General features: G+C 29.8%; 2 protein-coding genes across 6 annotated transcripts; both read left to right on the forward strand.

The window, feature by feature from the left end:
- Positions 1-8,375: 8,375 nt before the first annotated feature.
- Positions 8,376-12,178, forward strand: LOC123897515 (proline transporter 2-like). Its single transcript, XM_045948190.1, has 7 exons — positions 8,376-8,673; positions 9,943-10,167; positions 10,251-10,345; positions 10,446-10,635; positions 11,068-11,192; positions 11,313-11,528; positions 11,612-12,178. The coding sequence occupies exons 1-7, from the start codon at positions 8,583-8,585 to the stop codon at positions 11,987-11,989; spliced, it is 1,320 nt and encodes a 439-aa protein (XP_045804146.1). The 5' UTR covers positions 8,376-8,582; the 3' UTR covers positions 11,990-12,178.
- Positions 12,179-14,093: 1,915 nt separating this feature from the next.
- LOC123896733 (probable sugar phosphate/phosphate translocator At3g11320) lies at positions 14,094-22,446 on the forward strand. Of its 5 annotated transcripts, none has more exons than XM_045947087.1 (6): positions 14,094-14,577; positions 14,739-14,968; positions 19,224-19,691; positions 20,467-20,570; positions 20,665-20,893; positions 21,885-22,446. In XM_045947087.1, the coding sequence occupies exons 1-6, from the start codon at positions 14,529-14,531 to the stop codon at positions 22,029-22,031; spliced, it is 1,227 nt and encodes a 408-aa protein (XP_045803043.1). In that variant the 5' UTR covers positions 14,094-14,528; the 3' UTR covers positions 22,032-22,446. The 5 variants fall into 5 exon arrangements, with proteins under 5 accessions (XP_045803043.1, XP_045803045.1, XP_045803048.1 ...); XM_045947089.1 differs by having other exon boundaries at positions 14,194-14,581; XM_045947092.1 differs by having other exon boundaries at positions 14,194-14,425.
- Positions 22,447-22,453: the final 7 nt, after the last annotated feature.

Here is a 22,453-nt window from a genome sequence, read left to right on the forward strand (position 1 = left end):
TCAGTATTGAATGAAATTATATAAATGAGATTAAGTTATTTATATTTATATATTTGTGTATTTCAATTTTCTTATTCTTGTATGGATATTGTAACTATTATTTAATAAGTCATCAAAATGAATAAAAAATGTTTTAAATTAATATTAAAAAAAAATAGTCTGCGACGGTTTTGAAACTGTTGCAACCTCTACTATTAAATCTAGTATCACGGGGGATAAAACATAGTGACGGTTTTGAACGGTTGTAACGACGGTTTTCAAAACCGTCGCAAAGTTCTATTGCGACACACAAATCAGCAACGGTTTAAGAACCGTCGCAGATGTACAATTGCAACGGTTTCAACCGTCGCAAATTACAATATTAACAGTCGCAAAATACTTATTTTCTTGTAGTGATTTTTGGTCTTTAACTTTTACTCATTTTGCAAAAGATTAACCTCCGTTGATTTAAACCAAGTCAATAGAACAAGTTAATACACATGTAAAATGACTTGGTTCGGATTTTATTCAATAGAACAAGATTAATCTTCTTTTATAAAAATTTGAGCCAAAAATGCAATTTTAAAAAAAATGAAGATTCCGACTTTTATTGCTCTCAATTGTTCAAAGAAAGAAAGGGATAAAAAAAAGAAGATTACAGCTATTGCTATCAATTGTTGCTGGTTGTTAGGTTCTAATTAATGTAGGAAAATGACTTTGGTTTCACAACAATTTGACATTCTTGTCAATTAAGGGACGTTCAATATGAATCCGATTCAAAGGTAGTTTTCTTATTTTCTTATTCAATTGTTGCTGCCTGCTGGTTCTTGTATAAAAAAAAAAAAAGTTTTCTTATTTTTAACAAATTTTAATAAAAGTATATTGACTAAATTGCATATTTGGTTATTTACATTTATTTTATATATTAACTTGATTTTCTATGTTTAAAAAGTTTAGTTGATCCTTTACGTTAGTAATGTAAAAATAAGTTCGTCATTTTTGCTAAATTTTGAGTCAATTTTGTCTAATTTTTTGTTAATTTTGTCTAAAATTTCTACGTGACACCCTTCTAAGTTACCTATGTATGCAAATCCGTTAGTTATATGGACAATTTAAATATAAATTTGACTAAAATGACTAAATAACTTAAAACGTTTTAAACGTAAAAAAATTAAAATATAAAATAAATGTAAAAGACTAAATATACCATTAATCCAAGTTTATTTACTATCTATTTTTATTATTATAAACTTTAATTTTTATTTGAAATAGTAAAAATTCACCTTTTGATATTATTTTAAAATCCAAATTAAATTGAGCCTCTTGATGAGAAGTGTTTTTTAATTCAAAGAACATCTTACTTTTCTTTTTGAAATATTTGTAAACAGCACTAGCAAACTAAAGTCACTTTTCCACATGACATGTTTGACTTGACTGTTTGTTCTCCTGTAAAAAAAATTGTTTGAATTTTCAGTGACTAAGGTTAAAAGGCATCTCAAAGGAGTAATTAATTCAACGATAAAAAGGTATAAAGATGCATCACAAGAGGGAGACTACTCCATGATTGTTTAGAAAATGCTCACAACTTGATCACCTTTAGAAAATCCTCAACAAGATACTAGGTTATGGCCTGATTGTTATAAATTTTTTTAAAATAGATTGATGTAGTGTTACAGTAAAAAAAGTTTATAAAGAAATCTTTTATAAAAGGTTTGAATGAAAATTTTGTTTAAATAGTTATTCTTAAAATGTTATTTTAGGTATTTTATCGTTTTATTGAAACTTTTTTTGGATATCAAAATTTTGAAAAATCAATTTTGTAACTATTTCAAATAGATTTTCATAAAAATCATTTTTAAATTAAAACTTTTTGAAAAAATTGTGATTTTGACTATGTTTTGATCTTCAATAATGTGTGTTTATGTTATGATGTCAAAATTAGTATTTCAATTTAGAAAAAAATGTATATAAAAAATCTATTTTTTAAAAAACGATTTTAGAAAATCTATTTTCAAAAATACAAAGAAAAAATCCATTTTTTTAAAAATAATTAGGTTATCTAATTAACGTTTGCTTTATAGCACCAATATAATGTGGTACAACTACGTTGCCTAGGTGCGGATATTTTTAGAAAAACTAATGTACGTATATGGATATAAATTAAGGTATGGTCGGTACGTACTCGGCACTAGTACTCTCTCTCAAATGAAATACTCGTGCATCATAGAAGCTAAGCAATAGATTCAATTTTGGTCGGGGCCAAATTAAGCTTAATGTAAGAAGTTGCCTAAATATTCTAAGTCCAGTTTAATGACACTTTACTCCAGTAGCTTCGCATATAAGCTATGTGTAACGGATACCATTGTTCCTGTGCGCCCTTGTAGCGAATGTTCTCCAGAACGGCAACACCGTTAAGACCGTTGGATTAATCTCAACAACTGCTCTTACTCTATTACGATTGTTGGCAACTGTCACATACGGTTATAATCGTCTCTTTTTGTATAAGGATCAGACTTTGACGCTAAGCTACATAACTCATTCACTTTTCACTTCACTCTTCCTTGATTATATATTGACTTGAGTGTGTTGGCGTACTAACTTGTTTCACAAGTATATTCCCATAGCAATACAACAAACCTAACGTCGTAATAACCACCTCAAGCCTCGCCGTCAAAGTTATCTCATTTTGGTTAAAGGGAATGTACTATGATAACTGAAGCAAAATATCTATATGGTCAAAAGGACAACACCTTTGAATTTGAAATGAATTATTTGAAATGATAATTTCTTCTTTCTTTTTTTTTGTTTACAATGAGCTGGGATCGAATCCAAGACATATAGAGTATTACCCAAACTCTTCACCACTAGACCAAATCTAGTGGCTTAAATGATAATTTCATAATTAACTAAAAAATATCTATTCTTTAAAATTCTCTGTCCACACCTTTAAAATCTGTGAGCATTTCTTTTGAATCATTTATTTGTTTTTTCAGTGAATACTAATTAAAGAAAATAAAAAAGACAAAGAATGTCATGTTTAGGGTCCGTTTGATCTGACTTTTTTTTTCCTCTTATTTAGAGCTTATGCAAACAACTTATGCAATTTTTATATATTATTATAAGTTTGTCAATGTAGTTTATGATAAAATAGCTTATAAAATTACAATTTTCACTAGTGTAAACTTATAAAATAACATAAAACTTAATTTATATTGCATAAGCTATTTGCATAATCTCAAAAAAAAAAGCTAGGCCAAATGGACTTAGTGTGGAACATTTTCTGTCACCAAAAGTCCAAAACCATTATGCGGTTATAGATGATTTATAGGTATTCATATTTCATAATTCAAAACAAAACAAAAAAACAAACAAAACAATGAGGGCCAACCATTCAGGATTCAGCGGTTATAGATCATTTAAGCCACTAGATTTGGTATTCATAACAAATTAATATGATCGATATTTTCAAAAAATAAAAATTTATTTTAACTTGTGAGAAAAAGTATTAATGTGTTTGGCTTAAAATGAAACTTGATATTGAGTGTTATATATGCTTGACATATTGGTGGAGTAGAAATGATGGTATATTTAACAACAATAATAGCTGTAGTTGTTGTGATTTATTTTCTGGAGCTTTGAGAACAGCTCGAGAAGTTGATAAATTTTGGGGCATATTTCATTGTCTATTTAAACTCACTCTTAGCTTGTTCTTTGTTAGCTTAGTTCCCAAAACTCATTGAATCCATGGAGGAGATGGCAATGTTAGATGGTTCATGTTTTAAGAGAGCTCAAAGAAGTTAATCAAGTGACAGATGTGTAATTAGGAGAGTATGGTTTTATGTTCATCTTCTAGAGAAGAATTTAAGGTTAATTTTCATCCGTAATCACTCCTCTTAATTATTTTTTATTTCTTTTTATTTAAAAAAATAATTATTTAAATTTTTTTTTTTTTTTCGCCTAGTGTTGTTTTACTTTTATCTTAGTATGGAGTTGTTTATTTTAATTTTTCATCTCGGTACAATGTGCGTTTCAATTTCCCATTTTAGTATGATTGTTTGTTTGTTTTAGATTTGTAAAAATGTTTTTATTGAAATTCAGTGCATATTCAAATTCGGAGATGTGAGCATTTCGGACATTCGAATTTTGTCATAACAATTGCAGATTTTGTCATATTTATAGATTTTAGTCCATTTTATATTATTAATTCGGGTGTTGTGAGTTTATTTATAAATTTATTTTTTTTAATTTTTAACGAACTTAAATATGTATGCTTTTGATTAATAAATAAATATTGTGACCGGTATTATTTTTTAGTAAAAATTAAAAAGGGGAGACTTTTATATTTCATTTTATCAAAATAAAAAACAGCTTTAATTTTTCAAATATGTCACTTAATTGTAGAGGAGGGTTGTTATACTTATATACTAGAACTTTGACCCATGCGGTGCATGGGTCTAATTAGGTGTAGTATGTAACAATAAAAAATAAAATACAAAAATTTTAAGAGCATTTTCAATAAGAGTAGTATAGGGAATTTCATGGACTAATTATTCTATATTTGTTTATGTGCTTATTTTATATTTTATATATTTTTTAAATAATTTTGGAACTCCATTGTTTTGTTTACTTATTAAAAAAAATTGCTGATAACTAAAGGTTAAAAAATTGATGATAATTAAAGGTTAAAAAAAATTAAAGACATAATCAAGAACATAAACTTAAGTAGACATCCATAAATAAATAAAAATTGTGATTAATTCCGCCGTTCAAATTTATTGAAAACAGGGTTAACATATTAGGATTCCTAAATTCTTTCATAATTGAAGCACATGTTTTAGCGGTTGAAAGGTTTTATTATAAGTAAGGAATGCAAGTTCGATGACAAATCTGTATTTTTTTAATATAAAGCTGCAATAAAAAGAAAGAGAAAATGAGAGGGGAAAAATTTTGGTTTAGGGTTAGCTTATGTTAGTAAGCTTATAATATAAGAGATTATCGGTTTTTAATTGTTTAAATTGTGCAATGAAAATTGATGGTGCTTAATTGTCGTATGAAATCTTTCCTATGAAAGTTGATGGAGCTTAACACTTTGTGGACATAATTTAAATCACAATCGGTCTGCTAGTGCATATTGTATCAATTGATCATCGTTTAATATTAAATCTGCAATGTTAAAATCAAAATAATGAATGTGATTAGTGACATGACTATGGTTGTGTTTGGTTGTATTGCAAAAAAAATTGATTTAGCAGAATTGAGTTTGGTAATAACTTTCTAAATTACATGTGATAATAACTTTCCAAATCTCACATGATAATTATTCTCTAAATTTATGATCCGGTAGAAAAAAAATCATTGATCAGGAAAGACATAAAAATATTTCGTGATGAATAATATAGTCAACAATAATTTTGATATGATATACTTTTAAAATTGATGGTGCTTATCAATTATTGCACATAATTTTAACCACAATTAATATACTTGCCATAATGGTTGAAAATATTGTTTTGCACTGAAGGGTTGCGAGTTCGAATCATAGTCAAGACAAAATTGTATTATTTTTAATAAAAATTGTAAGATAAAATGGAGGGAAAACAAAGAAAATAAATTAGGGTTTACAGTTTGCTTGTGTATACAAGCTTATAATATAAAAGATAAAAGATTATTTAAAAAATATCTTTTAGTTATCCAAACTGAACTATCCAATATCTACTATATTATCTGTCTAGAATAATAAAATGATAAATCCAATATTTGGACGGAAGCAGCATAGAGTCAAGTGGCGCCTGGCGGGACCAGTAAAGTGTGGACTGTGGGCGTGTTTGGGTCAATTTTACAGCCTAATCAATCATTCATTGCCATTCCACTCTTCACTTAGGCCACGTTACGGGATCTGCTGCTCTGCTACTGTGGCACCGCCTTTGCTTACACCATTTTTTCTCGGGTTTGGATTTAACAATTTTATGGTGGATGCGATAACTGTTTCTGACTATTCAATAAAAATGGATAGTTGAGATTAAATAATGTAAAATTTGATTATTTGTATAGCAATTTATTGATAAAAAATTTGTAGTCTAGATCTTTAATTGTGTGTACTCTTCTTTTTTTTGGTTACTAATTGTATGTACTCTTTCGTCTTAAATTATAAATAAAATTTGGTTAAAAAAATGTTGATATATTTAAGGCTTAAATGCAGTTTTGGTCCCCAAATTTCATAATTGCTTGATTTTGCCCCTCTCACATTTTAATTGCTTGATTTTAACCCCTAAGTTTTACAATTGCTTGATTTTAGCCCTCCAAGTTTCAATTGCTCGATTTTGGCCCCCATATTTACGTCCTTTTTGCTAGTCTCCGTTGACTTTTTTGACTAAAATTTGCTTATGTGACATTTTTTTAAAAAATTTAAAAAATGTTTTAATTATAAAAAATATAAAAAAATTTGCTTTTATAAAAAGTATTAAAAATTGTTTTTTTAATAAAAGGTTTAATAATTATATTTTACTTAAAAAAAAGTTTACAAAGTTTTTAAAAAATAGTTCATAAATTTATTTTTTTACTTTTTTATATAACAAAATTATTTTATAAACTACATATAATAAAAAAAATATTTTATAGTTTAGTTTTTAAAAAACAATTTGTAATTTATTTATTTATTTTTAAATACATATTTAATTTTAAAATGCCACATAACCAATTTTTAATCAAAATATTCAACGGGGGCTAGCAAATGCAAAACGGGGTAAACTTGGGGGATCAAAATGGAGCAATTGAAACTTGGAGGGCTAAAATCGAGCAATTGTGAAACTTAGAGGATTAAAATCAAGCAATTGAAATCTGGGGGACCAAAATTAAGCAATTATGAAACTTAGGGGACCAAAAGTGTATTTAAGTCTATATTTAAATTGGTTAATTAAATATTAACTTTTTTATTCTATTTTTGTTTATAATTTTAAACGTGAAGTGTAATTAACATGAAGTATATTCTCCATTTCATAAAATTTTGAAAATGTTTTTAATTTTTATAAAATAATCATTTTTTTAAGAGATCATATTTTATTTTTTATTCCTATAAAAAAGTGACATGTTTTGGTATTTAAAAAGTTTTTATGTATGTAGTTTAATCTCGATTATTTTTAAAAAAAAATTAAAATTGTTAAATTATCATGAACAATATTATAGACGAAGAAAAGAGAAAGAGTTTCTGTTACTATGATTAAATTAAATCAGTTTATCATGATACATAAATTCTATCTATAGATAAATAAATATAATGGGTGGTTAATGATTTATATGCACATCAATAATAATATTCATAACACTCCCCCTTTGAATGTCCATCAACAATATGTCTCATTAAAATCTTACTAGAAAAAATTCAATGCAAAAAAATTACAGCAAAGAAAAAAGAATACAACATCATTTGTGTTTGATTTGTCTCATTAAAAAACTTATCATAAAACTCAATTGAATAAAACCTTAGTGATGAAAAGAAAAAGAGTGCATAATACATTTATGGGTAAATAGGGTTATACCCCCCGCAAAATACGCGAGTTTTGCGTTACCGCACTACAATTATTTTTTTTTAGATTCCACTCCTACAATGTGAAGATTCCTTGCGTTACCCCCTGGCTCCATAAGTAGACATATGACATGGACAAAATCTTGACGTGACATGTGGAAATAATTTTTTATTTTATTTTTTTGTTATTATAATCCTATTAATTTTCGTTTAAAAAAAAAACTAAAAAAGGTCATTTCTATTTTTGAAACGAAAAAAAATAGTCATTTCTGACGCCAAAAACCTTCAAAAAATTAATAAACAAAGTTGTCTATCATGCATGTAGAGACAAGGGACACGGAAAGCAAAAAAAAAACATTATGGTCAATGATGGAATTCTCAATTCCGCCATGTCAAGTTAATGGTGGAATTCTCAATTCCGCCATCGGCGTCAGGTTTTGTCCAAAAGAGGGGTATTACGAATATTTTTTTTAAAAGAGGGGTATTGCAGTAAAACAATTTTTTTTTGGGTACAGAGAAAAATAAATTAATAATTTCCGCCTTTCAACACTTATTTTCTCTCTCCTCTAAAAAAATTACTTTTAGCATTTTCTCATTTAAAGTTGTTTTATGATTATTTTTACATTATGATTTTTTAAATACATAAAAAAATTGGTTTTACCATATATATATATATATATATAAACTACAGTATATGGTAAGTAAACAAAAAAAAACTACAGTATATGGTAAAATATTAAAGTAGAAAATATTAAAATTCCCCAAAAGATATTATTTTGTTAGTAAATAATAATAAATAACTTACCCAAAAAAAAATAAAAAAAAATAAAAGATGCTAAAATGGGGTGTATGATTGGTTGTTCACCATTGGTTATGCTGAACGGCCAAAGTTTATATATAGAGAGTAAGGCATTTCAGCATTCTGTTAACGCTCTGTTCTTGCTTAACTCTCGCTCGCTATCTGTTCTGTCTTTAATAACTTCAGAACAGCATCGGTGGAGAATAATCAGCTTAATCTCACCGTGATTCTAGCGTCTAAGTGCAACAACATTAGTAATAATCAATCTCCACCGTAATAACAATGGGAAAAGGATGCGGTGAAATGAATGATCCAAACAAGATACACGATGATACTGTTGAAATCCCAGAAACTGCACATCAAATTAGCAGCGGTTTGTTTTTCGTTACCATAACCTATTTCTTTTCATTTTATTTATCTTTTTCTTTTCTTTTCTCTTCTCTTCTTTTGAAAGTCTTTTTCATTTCTTTATGTTTATTTATTTTATTTAATTTTGAAAAGGTATATTTATGTTTAAGCTTTTCATTCACTCACATGATTTTTCGAAAATTCCCATGTTTATGGAGTATGAGGAGAGAGGAACACAATTCACATCATATGTACAAGTACCACATAGAAATGGAATGAAAGAAAGAACATAGCACATGCTGAATTACAGTCTGAATGTGTTTTCAGTCACTGAAGAAACAATTCTATGAATTTTCAAAATTACCCTTTTGTATTTACCTATTTTGTATGTATCTCAGCTAATATCTCCACTTTCTCTCCATTTTGACTTTTTCCCATACTTGTTCAATTAACACTATTATTATTTCATAATATTTACTATATTAGGACATTTTTCTATTAATAGTACAGAGTTTAATGGGAGATTTTGTTTTTAATTAACTCTCATTTTTAGAGAAGGCACATGTGATCTAGAGTTCGGCCTCAATGAAAATAAATTTAGCCAAAAACTAAAATAGGTCAGAGTTCTCCCGAATAATTTATCATAGAGATTATTTGTCACGAAAGAGAACTCCTTAACCCGTTGAACCAAGGAGTTTACTCTAATAATTGAAATTGTTACAACCTCCCACTCATAATGAAACTCCTAACTCTACTTTCAGTCTAACCACTATTTATTTATATATTTTTATTTTGTCGTATTTGATTTTTTTCAAAAGTGTTCTAAGTTTTTCTTTTTTAGCAAAGTGTTCTAAGTTTTTTTTTTTTGAGAATAAAAGTGTTCTAAGTTTTGATTATTATAAATATTGTAACTTACATGTGCCTTAATGTTTCATTTATTATTTTAAAAATGAATAAACACAAAACACTGGAAATTAAAATGAATAAACACAATTATTATTATATATTAAAATCAGAGTATAGTTTTTTGTTTTTTTTTTTTTAATGCTAAAAGTTGGGGTCCAGTGAAATGTGAATTACCAATTATGTTCTGATGGAATTGAAATTACTTATTTACTGAGTTTTTACTATTTCTGGTGGAAATAATTTTCAATCAAACTTTTTACCTGGACTTTACTAAAAAAATGAAAAGGAAACGGATTCAGCCTCCTTAATAGCATCTAGGATCCTTTAATTTTGTAAAGAGAGTAATCAAGGTATCTACTTCTAATATAATTTTGTGATGTTTTTGCAGATTCATGGCTTCAAGTGGCATTTATCCTAACCACCGGAATAAACAGTGCTTATGTGCTCGGATATTCCGGAACCATCATGGTTCCACTTGGTTGGGTAGGGGGTGTAGTTGGTCTTTTTCTTGCTACCTTAATATCACTCTATGCTAATGCTCTTGTTGCTATGCTCCATGAATTTGGAGGAACAAGGCACATTAGATATAGAGATCTTGCTGGCTATATATACGGTAAATAGTGCCAACAAAACATAATGTATTCAAATAACACTGTTAATTTTTCAGCTTATGTTAATTTTCATTTCATTTTGCAGGTAAAAGGGCATATAAAATTACTTGGGCACTGCAGTATATCAATCTTTTTATGATTAATACTGGTTTCATCATTTTGGCTGGTTCAGCCTTGAAAGTAAGAGAACACTTATGAACCATTCAATCAAAATTGCATTCTTGTACTTAATCTGAAATCATTTAAAAATTGTGCAGTATTGACCTTTTTTTACTTGCAGGCTGCTTATACCTTGTTTAGAGATGATGGTCAGCTGAAGCTTCCCTATTGTATTGCCATAGCTGGACTTGTGTGTGCATTGTTTGCCATTTGTATTCCTCATCTTTCAGCTCTTGGAATTTGGCTGGGATTTTCAACAGTCTTCAGCATGGCATACATTATCATAGCATTTGCGCTATCAATTAAAGATGGTAATATCTCATGTCTGTGATTACAAATTAATCATATAATCACTTGTAATTAACTACCATCAGTTCTCTAAGCCAACAATCCACTTATCTGATGATTTTTCCTTGAAATAGCAGAATAATGTCTCTATTTTCTCCATTGTGGTTTATAACTATCTAAAATTTACCTGGTTAGTCCACAAGTCCTAGCTCAACTGGCAAAAATATGCCGAAATTGTTAGGCCGGACGCCATGAACGGGGTTTGAACCCTGACACCCCCACTTGTGTGTGTGAATTAATAATGGTTTTGCCATTTCATCTACCTACCCAAAAAAAAAAGTACTCAATTATACACTAGGATAGAGTTTGAAGCATATTACAAAATATTTAAAGTACAAAAAATTTGAATATATAGTTTGAGTTGATACATTTACTAACCAACAGTACATTGCCAGGAATACAATCACCACCCCGAGATTACGGTATTCCATTAAGTGGTTCAAATAAGGTATTTGAAACAATTGGGGCGTCTGCTAACCTAGTGTTTGCATACAATACCGGCATGCTTCCTGAGATACAGGTTAGATAGAAGCTTATAAATTTTCATATCTTCTTATTAAGTTTCAAGTTGATACTAATTTGTTTTCATTTCAGTGAGCGTAATACAAAACTGAGTTTTATTTGTTAATGTACCTTGCAGGCAACAATAAAGCAGCCAGTTGTCAAGAACATGATGAAATCCCTGTACTTTCAGTTTACAGTCGGAGTTGTACCATTGTACATGATTACCTTTGCAGGATACTGGGCTTATGGAGCTTCGACAGACGCCTATTTACTGAATAATGTGAATGGTCCAGTTTGGGTGAAGGCTTTGGCCAATATTACAGCCTTCCTTCAATCAGTCATTGCATTACATGTACGTAAATCTAAACTAGAACTTTTGCTACACTTAAATGTTTTACTTAAATTGTGTTTAACTTGCCTAATAACACCTGTTAGATATTTGCAAGTCCAATGTATGAGTATTTGGATACAAAAAATGCGATCAAAGGAAGTGCATTGAATATTAAGAACTTGTCATTTAGAATCCTGGTAAGAGGTGGCTACCTGGCCTTTAATACATTTGTGGCGGCTCTCCTTCCATTCCTCGGAGATTTCATGAGCCTCACGGGAGCAATCAGCACGTTTCCCCTTACATTTATTCTTGCAAATCATATGTATCTAGTGGCGAAAAAGGACAGACTATCAAGTTTGCAGAAACTCTGGCACTGGATCAACATTGTTTTCTTTAGCATAGCATCTGTGGCAGCAACAGTTGCAGCACTACGGCTTATTTCTGTAGACTCCAAAACATACCATATTTTTGCAGATATTTGATGAAACTCATTATATTATTTCAGCAATTGTAATGCGACATTTACATGTTTTGAATGCTCTCATTGTTAGAAAAATAACAATAAAGATAGGATTTCCTCGCAGAAGATTGTATCTTGTTGAGTAGACTACTCTTAGTCAATATTAGACATTTATATCATCAAATACACAGTTTTGGCACTAATTAAGCAATGTACTATGCTTTGCCATATTGTTTATGAGGGTTAGTTACATGATCGGATTCTGTTGGTCAAGTAAGCAAGCAAGATGCGCCAAATAATAATGTGAAAATTATAGTAAGAAAAACGTGAAAAGATCATTAATTATTCAATATAAATACTGATGAATATATTTCAACTTTATGCTTATTTCAATTTTCAAGCATACAATACAATAATGTAGAAATAAATAAATAAATAAAGTAAGAAAAAAGGGGGGAAATTGAATTCATGAAAGTATTATTGTAGGGTAAGTTAGGTACCTGATAACGGAACGGCGTCGTCGGTGGTGTGAACGTAGAGCGGAGGGATGACCCACAAATGAGATAACGATGATGATGATGCCGCCGAATCAGAAGGAAGAATATTATTCATCACCTAATCTCTACGTATCTATCATTTTTTGGATTCATTGGTCAACTCATCTCAGAACAACGCACAGTTTTGCGCTTTTCTTTAACGAATCACCCGCGTAAAACTAAATAGGTTATGAAAATTTTTTGACCCAAAAAGAAGGAGGAGGAACTTTTTCAAGCCTTAAATCACTTTTTTTTGACCCAAAAAGGTTGTGAATGAAAATCGTTAACTTAATCGATTACTGGATTAGGAAAAAAATAATAGGATAAAACTCAGAATTATTTAGAGAGTTAACCAATCCAAAAAAATAGATATAGATAGGGATTAGGCTCGACACGCAAGTTAACTTATAGCTTATAACTAGATTAGGAAAAAAATAGCTTATAACTTATCCTCTTTCTTTCAATATTACACATAACATCTTATAAATTAGGTCGATTGTTAATTTTATCGAACACCATCTAGCTTATTCGTTATAAGCGAAAAAATATAACTTATAAACTATATATCTGCTATAAACTAACTTATCAGTTATCCCCTATTGATTTGCTAAATAATAAGAGACCGGGCATGATAACTTCAGTTGTACTGTGTTTAATTGTAAAATTGTTCCAGGGACTGGACAAATTTGGGGGCAAGGGACAGCAGAAAAATAGAATTTTTTGTCTCTCACTAAACCACACCATAACTTTTTGTCTCAAGTACAACTTGTCTGAAATACCAACATATCATTTTGTTCACCAAATATCGTATAAAACAAAAAATTGTTCAATATCATAAAAAATTTGTTTTGTGTTGTTCTACCATGTGTTGTGTTGTTCTATCTTGTGCTATTCTATCCGGTACTTACTCTTTAACGGATCAAACGCGAGTGTCTATCAACAAACATATTTGATGAGTTTACATATTATTCTAAGTTTTTTTTTACTAAGATTTTTTTGGTTAATAATCCCTTAGTTCATGTATTAATCAAATAATTTTTTTAAGATATCAAATTAATACAATAATTTATTCGAATAACACCATTCTAGCATAAGGAGCGTATAAAACTGTTTAACCAAAAAAAAGTGTCAAAAAGATTGTTGGGTTCAAGTGTAAGTGGTTAGTCTCAGATTGCTTATGAATGAGTAAAATGTTCAATATATAAGAACGATGACTCATTTTATCTAATACATTAAGATTTTAGGTTGAGATGTGACATCTCACTCTCATATGGTCCCAGAGCATTCACATGTTGTTACTCTTATGTTCTTCCGAACTCTCCAACTAGTAATATCAGAGCTCCGAGTCAACTTGTGGGAGGTAGGGCAAGAGTGGATCCGAGTTTTTGGGAGGTGGAAACTCACACTTGATATAAAGATAATTGCTTTCAATTGTGGGTGGCTAGTCCGACATCACCTGTAAATAAGTAAAATATTTGATATATAACATAAGTGACATTTAATAATATCTTAAAATTTTGAGTTAAAATGTGACGTCTGTCGCGGTCCTAATATATTAGTGCACTGTTGATTTGGATGCTGGCCTGAACTCTCCATAAGAAACTATGCTAGGATTAGGATAATTAAGATAGGATAATTAGAAATTAGAATCCTCTAAAATAGTTTTTGTGCTAGTTTGAGATATTTTGGTTGTTACATTGTTTTCCCTTTCTATTTCTAAGAGGACCATCTTCTCTTTGATAAATTGTAACATTGACACTTTGATCAATCAATAATAATATGAGGAATATTCAGAACATCTCTCTAAGATTCTCTTAATTTCTTTCACATTTTTCCTGGACTTATTAATTATATGTGCTATGCCTATGTCTTTACTTGAAGGAGCAAAATATCACTATCACCCTTGAATTGGTACCCAATAAGTACTCAAATTCATTCCCTTGTTCTTCTCAACACCCTTTCTTTTTACTCTTTCTCTTGTGTCCAAACTTAGTTAAACTTATCACTCTTGGATTTGTATCTTCAATGGCTCAAATCACTCTTATTTCTCCAACAACTGTCATAGCTATTACTGGCATGTACTATTATACTATGTTTGTCCAAATTCACAAATTAAATACTCTTTTTTCAATTCACTTATCCTATGTTTCTCACTTGTTATTTTCATTATAAGATACTTAAGCAAAAATGAAATGATCATAGATGAAGAATTGATGATGTATTTGGTTTTTTCAGGTAGGAGGAAGAAACTAAGTGAAATATCTGGTGCTAGTGTAAGGTACAAATTGAGCTCACTATCACCACATGTGAATTGGAATATTCAAAAGCATATTCCATGGTTTGGTTTTACTACATCATCAAATTATTATTATTCATATTCATATGGTAAAAATAATAATACAAGTGGAGTGGTGAATGTTTCTGAAGGAGCTATCTCTGTTCCTCATGGTTGGCCACTTGAAAAGGTTTGGGATTTTTTTCATCTTTAACTTACTTTTTCTTATATAATTAAAACCATGTAAACTATTTTTTTAATCAAATACCTGATCAAATATATATACGATCAGTTATTCAATAAGCTTAAAAAATAACTTCTTATAATAAAAAATAGTGAAAGTGGGTCTTCGACCCTCTTTTGTACCAAAAAAAATAGTGAAAGTAAATAACACAACTTAAAAATAAACATACTTATGTTACTTATGTTAGATGTATGTATTTTATATTAATTATTTTCATAAAAATAAAATAGTTTAATTGATATGCATCGACGATGTAAAATAGTTTTACACGGTCGTCTAATAAATAACCACCATTTTACCATGTCATTTCAAGAAAGTGGGGTGATATGACGGAAAACATGGTTGGTATCGATTGACGGTGTAAAATTATTTTACACCGTCAGTGTATATAAATTAAATCCAAAATAAAAATAGAAGTCTTTGTTTTTTCTCTCAAAAATGAACTCATTTTTATGGTTGTGATTTTTCTCCCAACACTCTCGTATGGTATAATAATAACTAGTCAAAAAATAATTAAGGTGTACTAGTACTCTTACATTATTTCGTTTTTGACAAAAATACCCTTCTCAACTTTTCACTCATACCCCCATATTTACATTTTGCATACTGTTTTCTTTTTTGGTCAAAGATAGAGAATTAGAAGGCAAAATATCTTTCATGTATGGAGTAATAATCCCAACGGCCCAACCCCAAAATACATCTTTATTCGTTCCTAAACCTAAAGCCTTTTTCACCCAAAAAAATCTTAAAGTCCTCGCGGCATCCATTTATATATTTTTTTAAGTAGTTGAGTGATTATAAACTCACCTTTTAATGTGAATAAATGAATAATTTTTAGTTTGAAATTCAATTATTTTTACATATAAAATGCGATATCTTTACTAATTAAATTATGCTTACGAACGAGATTTATTTTCATTCTATCATCAAGCCATTTGTATGATCAACATTTTTTATTAATCTCATTCTATGATAATAAATGATCATCAATGGCGTGATTAATGATATACCAACTGAGACGTTTATGACTGGTTGAAAACTATTTCCAAACCTTCTCAAGATCTGATGTAAAATCCAAACTTTGCAAATTTTTTGGAAGTACCCTTTTTTTTTTGGATAAAATCCTACTGAAAAAAAAAAAAGAAATCAAAGTAAAATTTGCTAATGTTCGTAATGATAGATACTCAAAAATGTCAAAAGTCAAACTTTGACAAGAAAAGATACATTTGTATCTCCACCCAACTCCAAATTAATCCTAATGCCCACCTTAAAAAATTCCTAATGCTAATGCTAACAATAAAGAAGTTACTTACATGACAGGACTTTTCAATGGGATTTGAGCGAATTTGTGGGTGGTGGGTGGGTTTTTAATCCATATTCTCTGCATGTTTGATATAACTACGTATGTTTTATTTTTATTTTTAATATTTTGGTTCTTTATCTTTTTTTTTGTAATAATTTGGTCCTTTATCTTTTTTTTGTAACATTTTGGTCCTTGTCTTATTTATTTATAAAAAATAAAGGACCACAATGTTACAAATAGAAAAAGATAAAGGACAAAACTGTTACAAATAAGGGACTAAAGTGTTACAAATAAAAAAAATAAGGGACTAAAGTGTTACAAATAAAAAAAATAAAGGACTAAGGTGTTACAAATAAAAGATAAAGGACCAAAGTGTTACAAAAAAAAGATAAAGGACCAAAGTGTTACAAAAAAAATAAGATAAATGACATGTAGTATAATTTTGTCTTCTAATTGCATAGAAGCATCCTATCCAAGGGTAGAATATGTAAGCTAGCTAAAATTGTCATTTTTTTTAGCAACTCATTTTATTTTTTTGACGAAACTCATTTCATTGCAGTTAGGTTAATCTTCCAATTACATGATCAATATCTCGAAACGTGGCGTGGCACACTAAAATAAAACGTAACATGTGTAAAAAATTTACACGATCAATGCATAACAATTTTTTTTCGGAAAGGTAATGCATAACAAATAGTAGTAGACTTATAAGTGCAATAAGCAACTATATAGACTAATCTCAAGTCTTATGAAACCTAAATGAGTGGCAATTTTTAACACTGCTGCGTAGCAGTATCAATGTAATTTACCCAATATAACAATCGATAAATCAGTTGACCATACTCTAAAAATAATAATAATCTGTTGACCATAATAAGTTGAGTCAAAAAAATAAAAATGTTGACCATACAATAATTGCCTATTATTGTGTTTAAAAAAAAAAAGTGCCTATTATTTAAACAGAAAAATTCTTATTTTTATTATTTTACTTACATAACATTCCCATTACCATTACATAATAACATCAAAAAGCTTATTTCCACATTTATCTATCTGATACCACACTTTACAGTGTTCTTGAAAGTGAAACCTGCATCAATCAATCATCATCATAATAATTATGGAGTACAAGTACAAACGAAACGAGCTACCTCAATCGGTAAACATCCCAAATCTCCCTCTTTCCTCACTATTTTACAAACAAAACTGTTTTCAATTAGAAAATAAATATGCCAACTTCCACAAATTCAGGGCTGAAAATATGCTTTTGTTTTTAGTGAACACTATTTTGTTTTCTTGTAATTTTCTAGATTGAATTTAGTCTCCAACAAAAATAAAATTTAAAATAATTTTTAACATTTTCATACCATTAACAAATTAATTTCTCTATTATAACAAATCAAAAGACTAATTGTTTGTCCCCATGAGCTTAGCTAAGTTGGTAGGGATATCGCACTATATGTGTCGGACCCCGATTCGAACTCAGGACACTCCACTAATTCACCTTTAAGGTTGATTTTTTAGCCACTAGACTACTTGACTTTTTTTTTGGTACAATTTTTGTCTCTAATATGAAAATATCATGAACTACTTTAAATTTTATTTTTTATCATAAACCGAATTAAATTGTTAGAAAATTGCGAAGACTAAAATTGATCTTCACTTCTTTTTTTTTTTTTTTACTAAAATATAAAAATATACCTTTTTGTTTACTAAAAATATCCTTAAAAGCCTTTTATTCGCATTTATTTTTTGGTCAAATCCTTCTATTCATGTTCACCACCAAGGTTGTCAGAACCGGACCGGTCATCGAACCGGCGAGCTCACCGGTTCAAGGTTCAATTGGTCGGACCGGGTTCAATCGGGGTCGAACCGTTTTTAATTAAATATATATTTTAATTAATATATAAATAAATATATATGAATAATTGCTCAATATTTCATAATTTCACACATTAAAAAGATAAAATATCAAAAGTCAAAATAAAATAAAGTTTATAATTCAAACCAAATGAAAAATAGATGAAAAAAAAAAATATTTCCTATTCCTACGATGTCGTTGTTTTGTTTCAGATTTTAAAAATAAAAATAAAAATTAAAACGACGTCGTTTTGCACTTTTTTTTTTGAAAGAAAAAAAAACTGCAAAACCGCTTGAACCGCCCGGCCGGTTCGCCGGTTCAACCCGGTTCGATCCGGTTCACGCGTTTTTTTGCCGGTCGATTTCCTATCCGTTTTTTACTCAAAACCGAACCGTTTTCATGACCGGTTCACGGTCCGACCGGTCCGACCGGCTGGTCCGGTTTTGATAACCTTGTTCACCACTATAGAAATTAATAACAAAAACTTGACCAAAAATAATAACATTATTTATTATTATTTTTTTGAAGACACATTATTTATTATTTTTATTATTACTATCATTGTTAATTTATTACTATAGAATTGATCAATTTTTTTATTACTATAGAATATCAATATTAATATATTAAATAAGTACAATAATACACCTTGAATTATATAGCTTTAAATGAATATCTCCTTCTTTATTTATTTATATTTCTCCCTCTTACTCGCAATGAAATGAAGATGCTGTCAAACGGAAAATCATAACGCAACCATTTTTCTGTTTCCATCATAATAATAGTAATCCTCAAAAAAAAAAAAAAAAACCTTTCTCCTTAATTCGACGCAAACCCATTACTCACCTCGTTCTTCTGTACCTTTCCCATTCCTTAATTTCTCCAAAACCCCAAGCCATGGATTCCCAGATCCATGGCTTGTACCATTAAAGTCAACAACTTTTTCCCTTTTTTTCATACCCATTTCAATCAATGTTCAGATCCCATTAACACAATTCAGATCACAATAACCCATTTTCATAATGAAATTGTTACAGGTTTCTGAAGATCAAAAGGGTTCAAAAATGAAAGGTTCATCACGTTTCTTCACAATAGGTCTTGTAGCAGCATGGTACTCTTCCAACATTGGTGTTCTTCTATTGAACAAGTATTTGCTGAGCAATTATGGTTTCAAGTATCCTATTTTTCTTACCATGTGTCATATGACAGCTTGTTCTTTGTTTAGCTATGTTGCTATAGCATGGATGAAGATTGTTCCTATGCAAACAATTCGATCTAGAGTTCAATTCTTTAAGATCTCTGCTTTAAGTTTGATTTTCTGTGTTTCTGTTGTGTTTGGGAATATTTCGCTTCGGTATCTTCCTGTTTCTTTCAATCAGGCTATCGGCGCTACTACGCCTTTTTTCACTGCCATTTTTGCTTATATTATGACCTTTAAGAGGGAGGCTTGGCTCACTTATCTTACCCTTGTTCCTGTTGTTACTGGTGTTGTTATTGCTAGTGGGGTATGTTACATTTTACCCTTCTTCATTTCTTTGTACTACTTTTTGTTTTCATTTCTGCAATTGTTCATGGAAAATGTATATTATATATTGCTGCATTGTTGATGGGTATGGTATGATAAGAGGGACTTTTTTGGGAGTTGACTTTTTTATGGTCTGATCATCAAATTTTATCTGGTTTAGGTTTGTTTTTTATGTGATTTCAGATGCTTACATGAGATAATATATTTAATTGGAGAGTTGGAAGTTTAGTTTAGTTCTTATTTGTGTTCAGTTGACTTATTTTGTGTCTTAACAATTTGATGATTTTTATATGGTTTGATCATCAAATATGCTTTAGGCTATTGTTGACTCAATTTGTCTTTTGGTCAGAGATAGTTCATGTTTCCAATTTTTCGTAGAGTTAAATCTAAATACTAGCATTGTCAATGCAGCTATGGTGGCGCTATACTTTGATAAATGTTTTGATCTTGGTCAAATTATGGGACTAAGTTTGTGCGTCATTTACTGTAGAATTGTAACGTAAAGGAATTTGAACAAACCACCGTTGTTTTTCGCGTTCGTGATTGATAATACTGATAAATAGACAACACAGCAGTCTGATTATTTTTTGTACTGGCATTGAATGATATTTTACCACGCCATAATATTACAACGGTTTTGAGCAATACCTGTTAACAATGTGACTGAACTTTGAGTGATATACTGATATTGATTTATGAAAAATAAAAACACTCTGGCTTCTGATATGTGTTTTTCGTCCTCTATTTGGTCATAGGGTGAACCGAGTTTCCATTTATTTGGATTCATTGTATGTATTGCGGCTACAGCTGCAAGAGCCCTGAAATCAGTGCTTCAAGGAATTTTGCTTTCTTCTGAAGGGTAAGGATTAAGAAACTTATCGCTGTACATTTCTGTGGTTTTCAAGTTATATATACTGAACTCAAATTGGACTGACATTATTTTTGTGTATCAGAGAGAAGCTGAATTCAATGAACCTCCTTCTTTACATGGCTCCAATGGCTGTGGTTTTCCTTCTTCCCGCTACACTTATAATGGAAGAAAACGTGGTTGGCATCACCTTGGCTCTAGCCAGAGATGATGTTAAGATCATTTGGTATCTGCTATTCAACTCAGCTCTTGCTTATTTTGTCAACCTGACCAATTTTTTGGTCACGAAACATACTAGTGCTCTGACCCTTCAGGTATGTCTCAATTATCGAAATTAGTTGTTATCCCTCTTTCGAAACTATTAAGAAAGACTTAGAAGTCAATAGTTTGGTCATAGACTTAATCTATGATAGAACATATTAGCTACCTTTGATCCATGTAGTCAATTCCATATAGTGAGATAAGGTTTGAAGTTGTTGCTGTTATCCCTCGTTAACATTTCCCTATTTAATTTTCATCCAACAAGTTCTCTCATCTGTTGGTAGTTGAGACATCAAATTTTGGTGGTTGTCAAATGCTCTTATCTTTAAATTACAAGATATGAAACACAATATTAGCATGGTCTTGATCACCTTTATATTTTTTATCTGTTATTTTGCAATGTGCGTCAGTGTAGTCATTTGTCTGTGTTTTCGAATCTTTTGTTCCCTGACAAGTCTTATTTGAGAGTCAAATTCTTTCAAAACAAATTACATTGTGTCATTTAATTTTTACAATGCCTAGTAATATTTAATCGAGTTTCCCAAAATTCATAAAAAATGAAGTCTTTTATGTTTGTATTTTTCTGTGATTATCAGAGATTTCATAGGCTAGTGTTTTCTAACACTGATATTGACATTTTACTTGCATCCAAGATTAATTTGGTAGAATTCAAGTTCAACTATTCAAGTTAGTTGCTACCAACTACTAGTTATAGCAGTTTATATCTGAGTGGACCAAATATTTTTACTCCTATTTAGTTATGATCTTTATTTGACACAACCAGCTATATAAATCCTTGATCAGGTTTTGCAATAAATTGCTGCATATGACGTTATGCATTCAGTTAGTGTTTAGGGTGTTGGTCACAAAAACATATATTCAACAATGAAGTGAGTGTGATAAATGAGGATAAGTGAGCTGTACATTATTCTTGTATGCTGAAATCTGATCTTTGCTTTAAGTGCTTTTTTTTTTCCTTTTCAAAACTATATATTTGGTGATCTAAGTTGATGATTTAACTAATCTTAGAGTTGATTCCTACAGGTACTAGGGAATGCTAAAGGCGCTGTAGCAGTAGTAGTTTCAATCCTAATATTTAGAAACCCAGTTTCAGTCACTGGAATGATGGGTTATGCGCTCACAGTCTTTGGAGTAATTCTTTACAGCGAAGCCAAAAAGCGAACAAAGTGATACTCTACTCACATCATCATTCATGGGAAATCACATATCAGCACTGAACTTACAATATTTTGTTTTAGTTACTGCACAGACAACCTCACTTCCATGAGGTGAATTTGTTTAGAATGCTAGTGACCAGAATCCGAATCTTTGACTCTAATATACAATTTTTTTGTCCCCACATAGAAAGCCTCATTGAATGGGTTCCTTATTGAGTTATATATAGCAATGATGCAAAAATATCCCACAGTACAAAAGTTGCAATAAGTGACTGTTATTTCTCTTCTTACCTATATCAGGATAATTTAGTAATGTCTTTTTGTCATGCATTCTTTGATGAAAGAGATGTAAAATTGGATATCTACTCATATTTGTCAACTTTACTTATATTGGTTTATTAATGATACAATTCATAATTTTGCCTAAAGTGGAAT

The sequence above is a fragment of the Trifolium pratense genome, linkage group LG7 (genome assembly GCF_020283565.1).
Source record: "Trifolium pratense cultivar HEN17-A07 linkage group LG7, ARS_RC_1.1, whole genome shotgun sequence".
NCBI classification, from domain to species: Eukaryota; Viridiplantae; Streptophyta; class Magnoliopsida; order Fabales; family Fabaceae; genus Trifolium; species Trifolium pratense.

Excerpts from the sequence above, each read along its gene's own strand:
- LOC123897515 (XM_045948190.1), top strand. The coding sequence starts at position 8,583 with ATGGGAAAAGGATGCGGTGAAATGAATGATCCAAACAAGATACACGAT. Across the intron at positions 10,168-10,250 it reads TCTTGCTGGCTATATATACG|GTAAAAGGGCATATAAAATT; the intron begins GTAAATAGTGCC and ends TTCATTTTGCAG. Across the intron at positions 10,636-11,067 it reads TGCGCTATCAATTAAAGATG|GAATACAATCACCACCCCGA; the intron begins GTAATATCTCAT and ends GTACATTGCCAG.
- LOC123896733 (XM_045947087.1), top strand. The coding sequence starts at position 14,529 with ATGGCTCAAATCACTCTTATTTCTCCAACAACTGTCATAGCTATTACT. Across the intron at positions 14,578-14,738 it reads AACTGTCATAGCTATTACTG|GTAGGAGGAAGAAACTAAGT; the intron begins GCATGTACTATT and ends TGGTTTTTTCAG. Across the intron at positions 19,692-20,466 it reads GTGTTGTTATTGCTAGTGGG|GGTGAACCGAGTTTCCATTT; the intron begins GTATGTTACATT and ends ATTTGGTCATAG.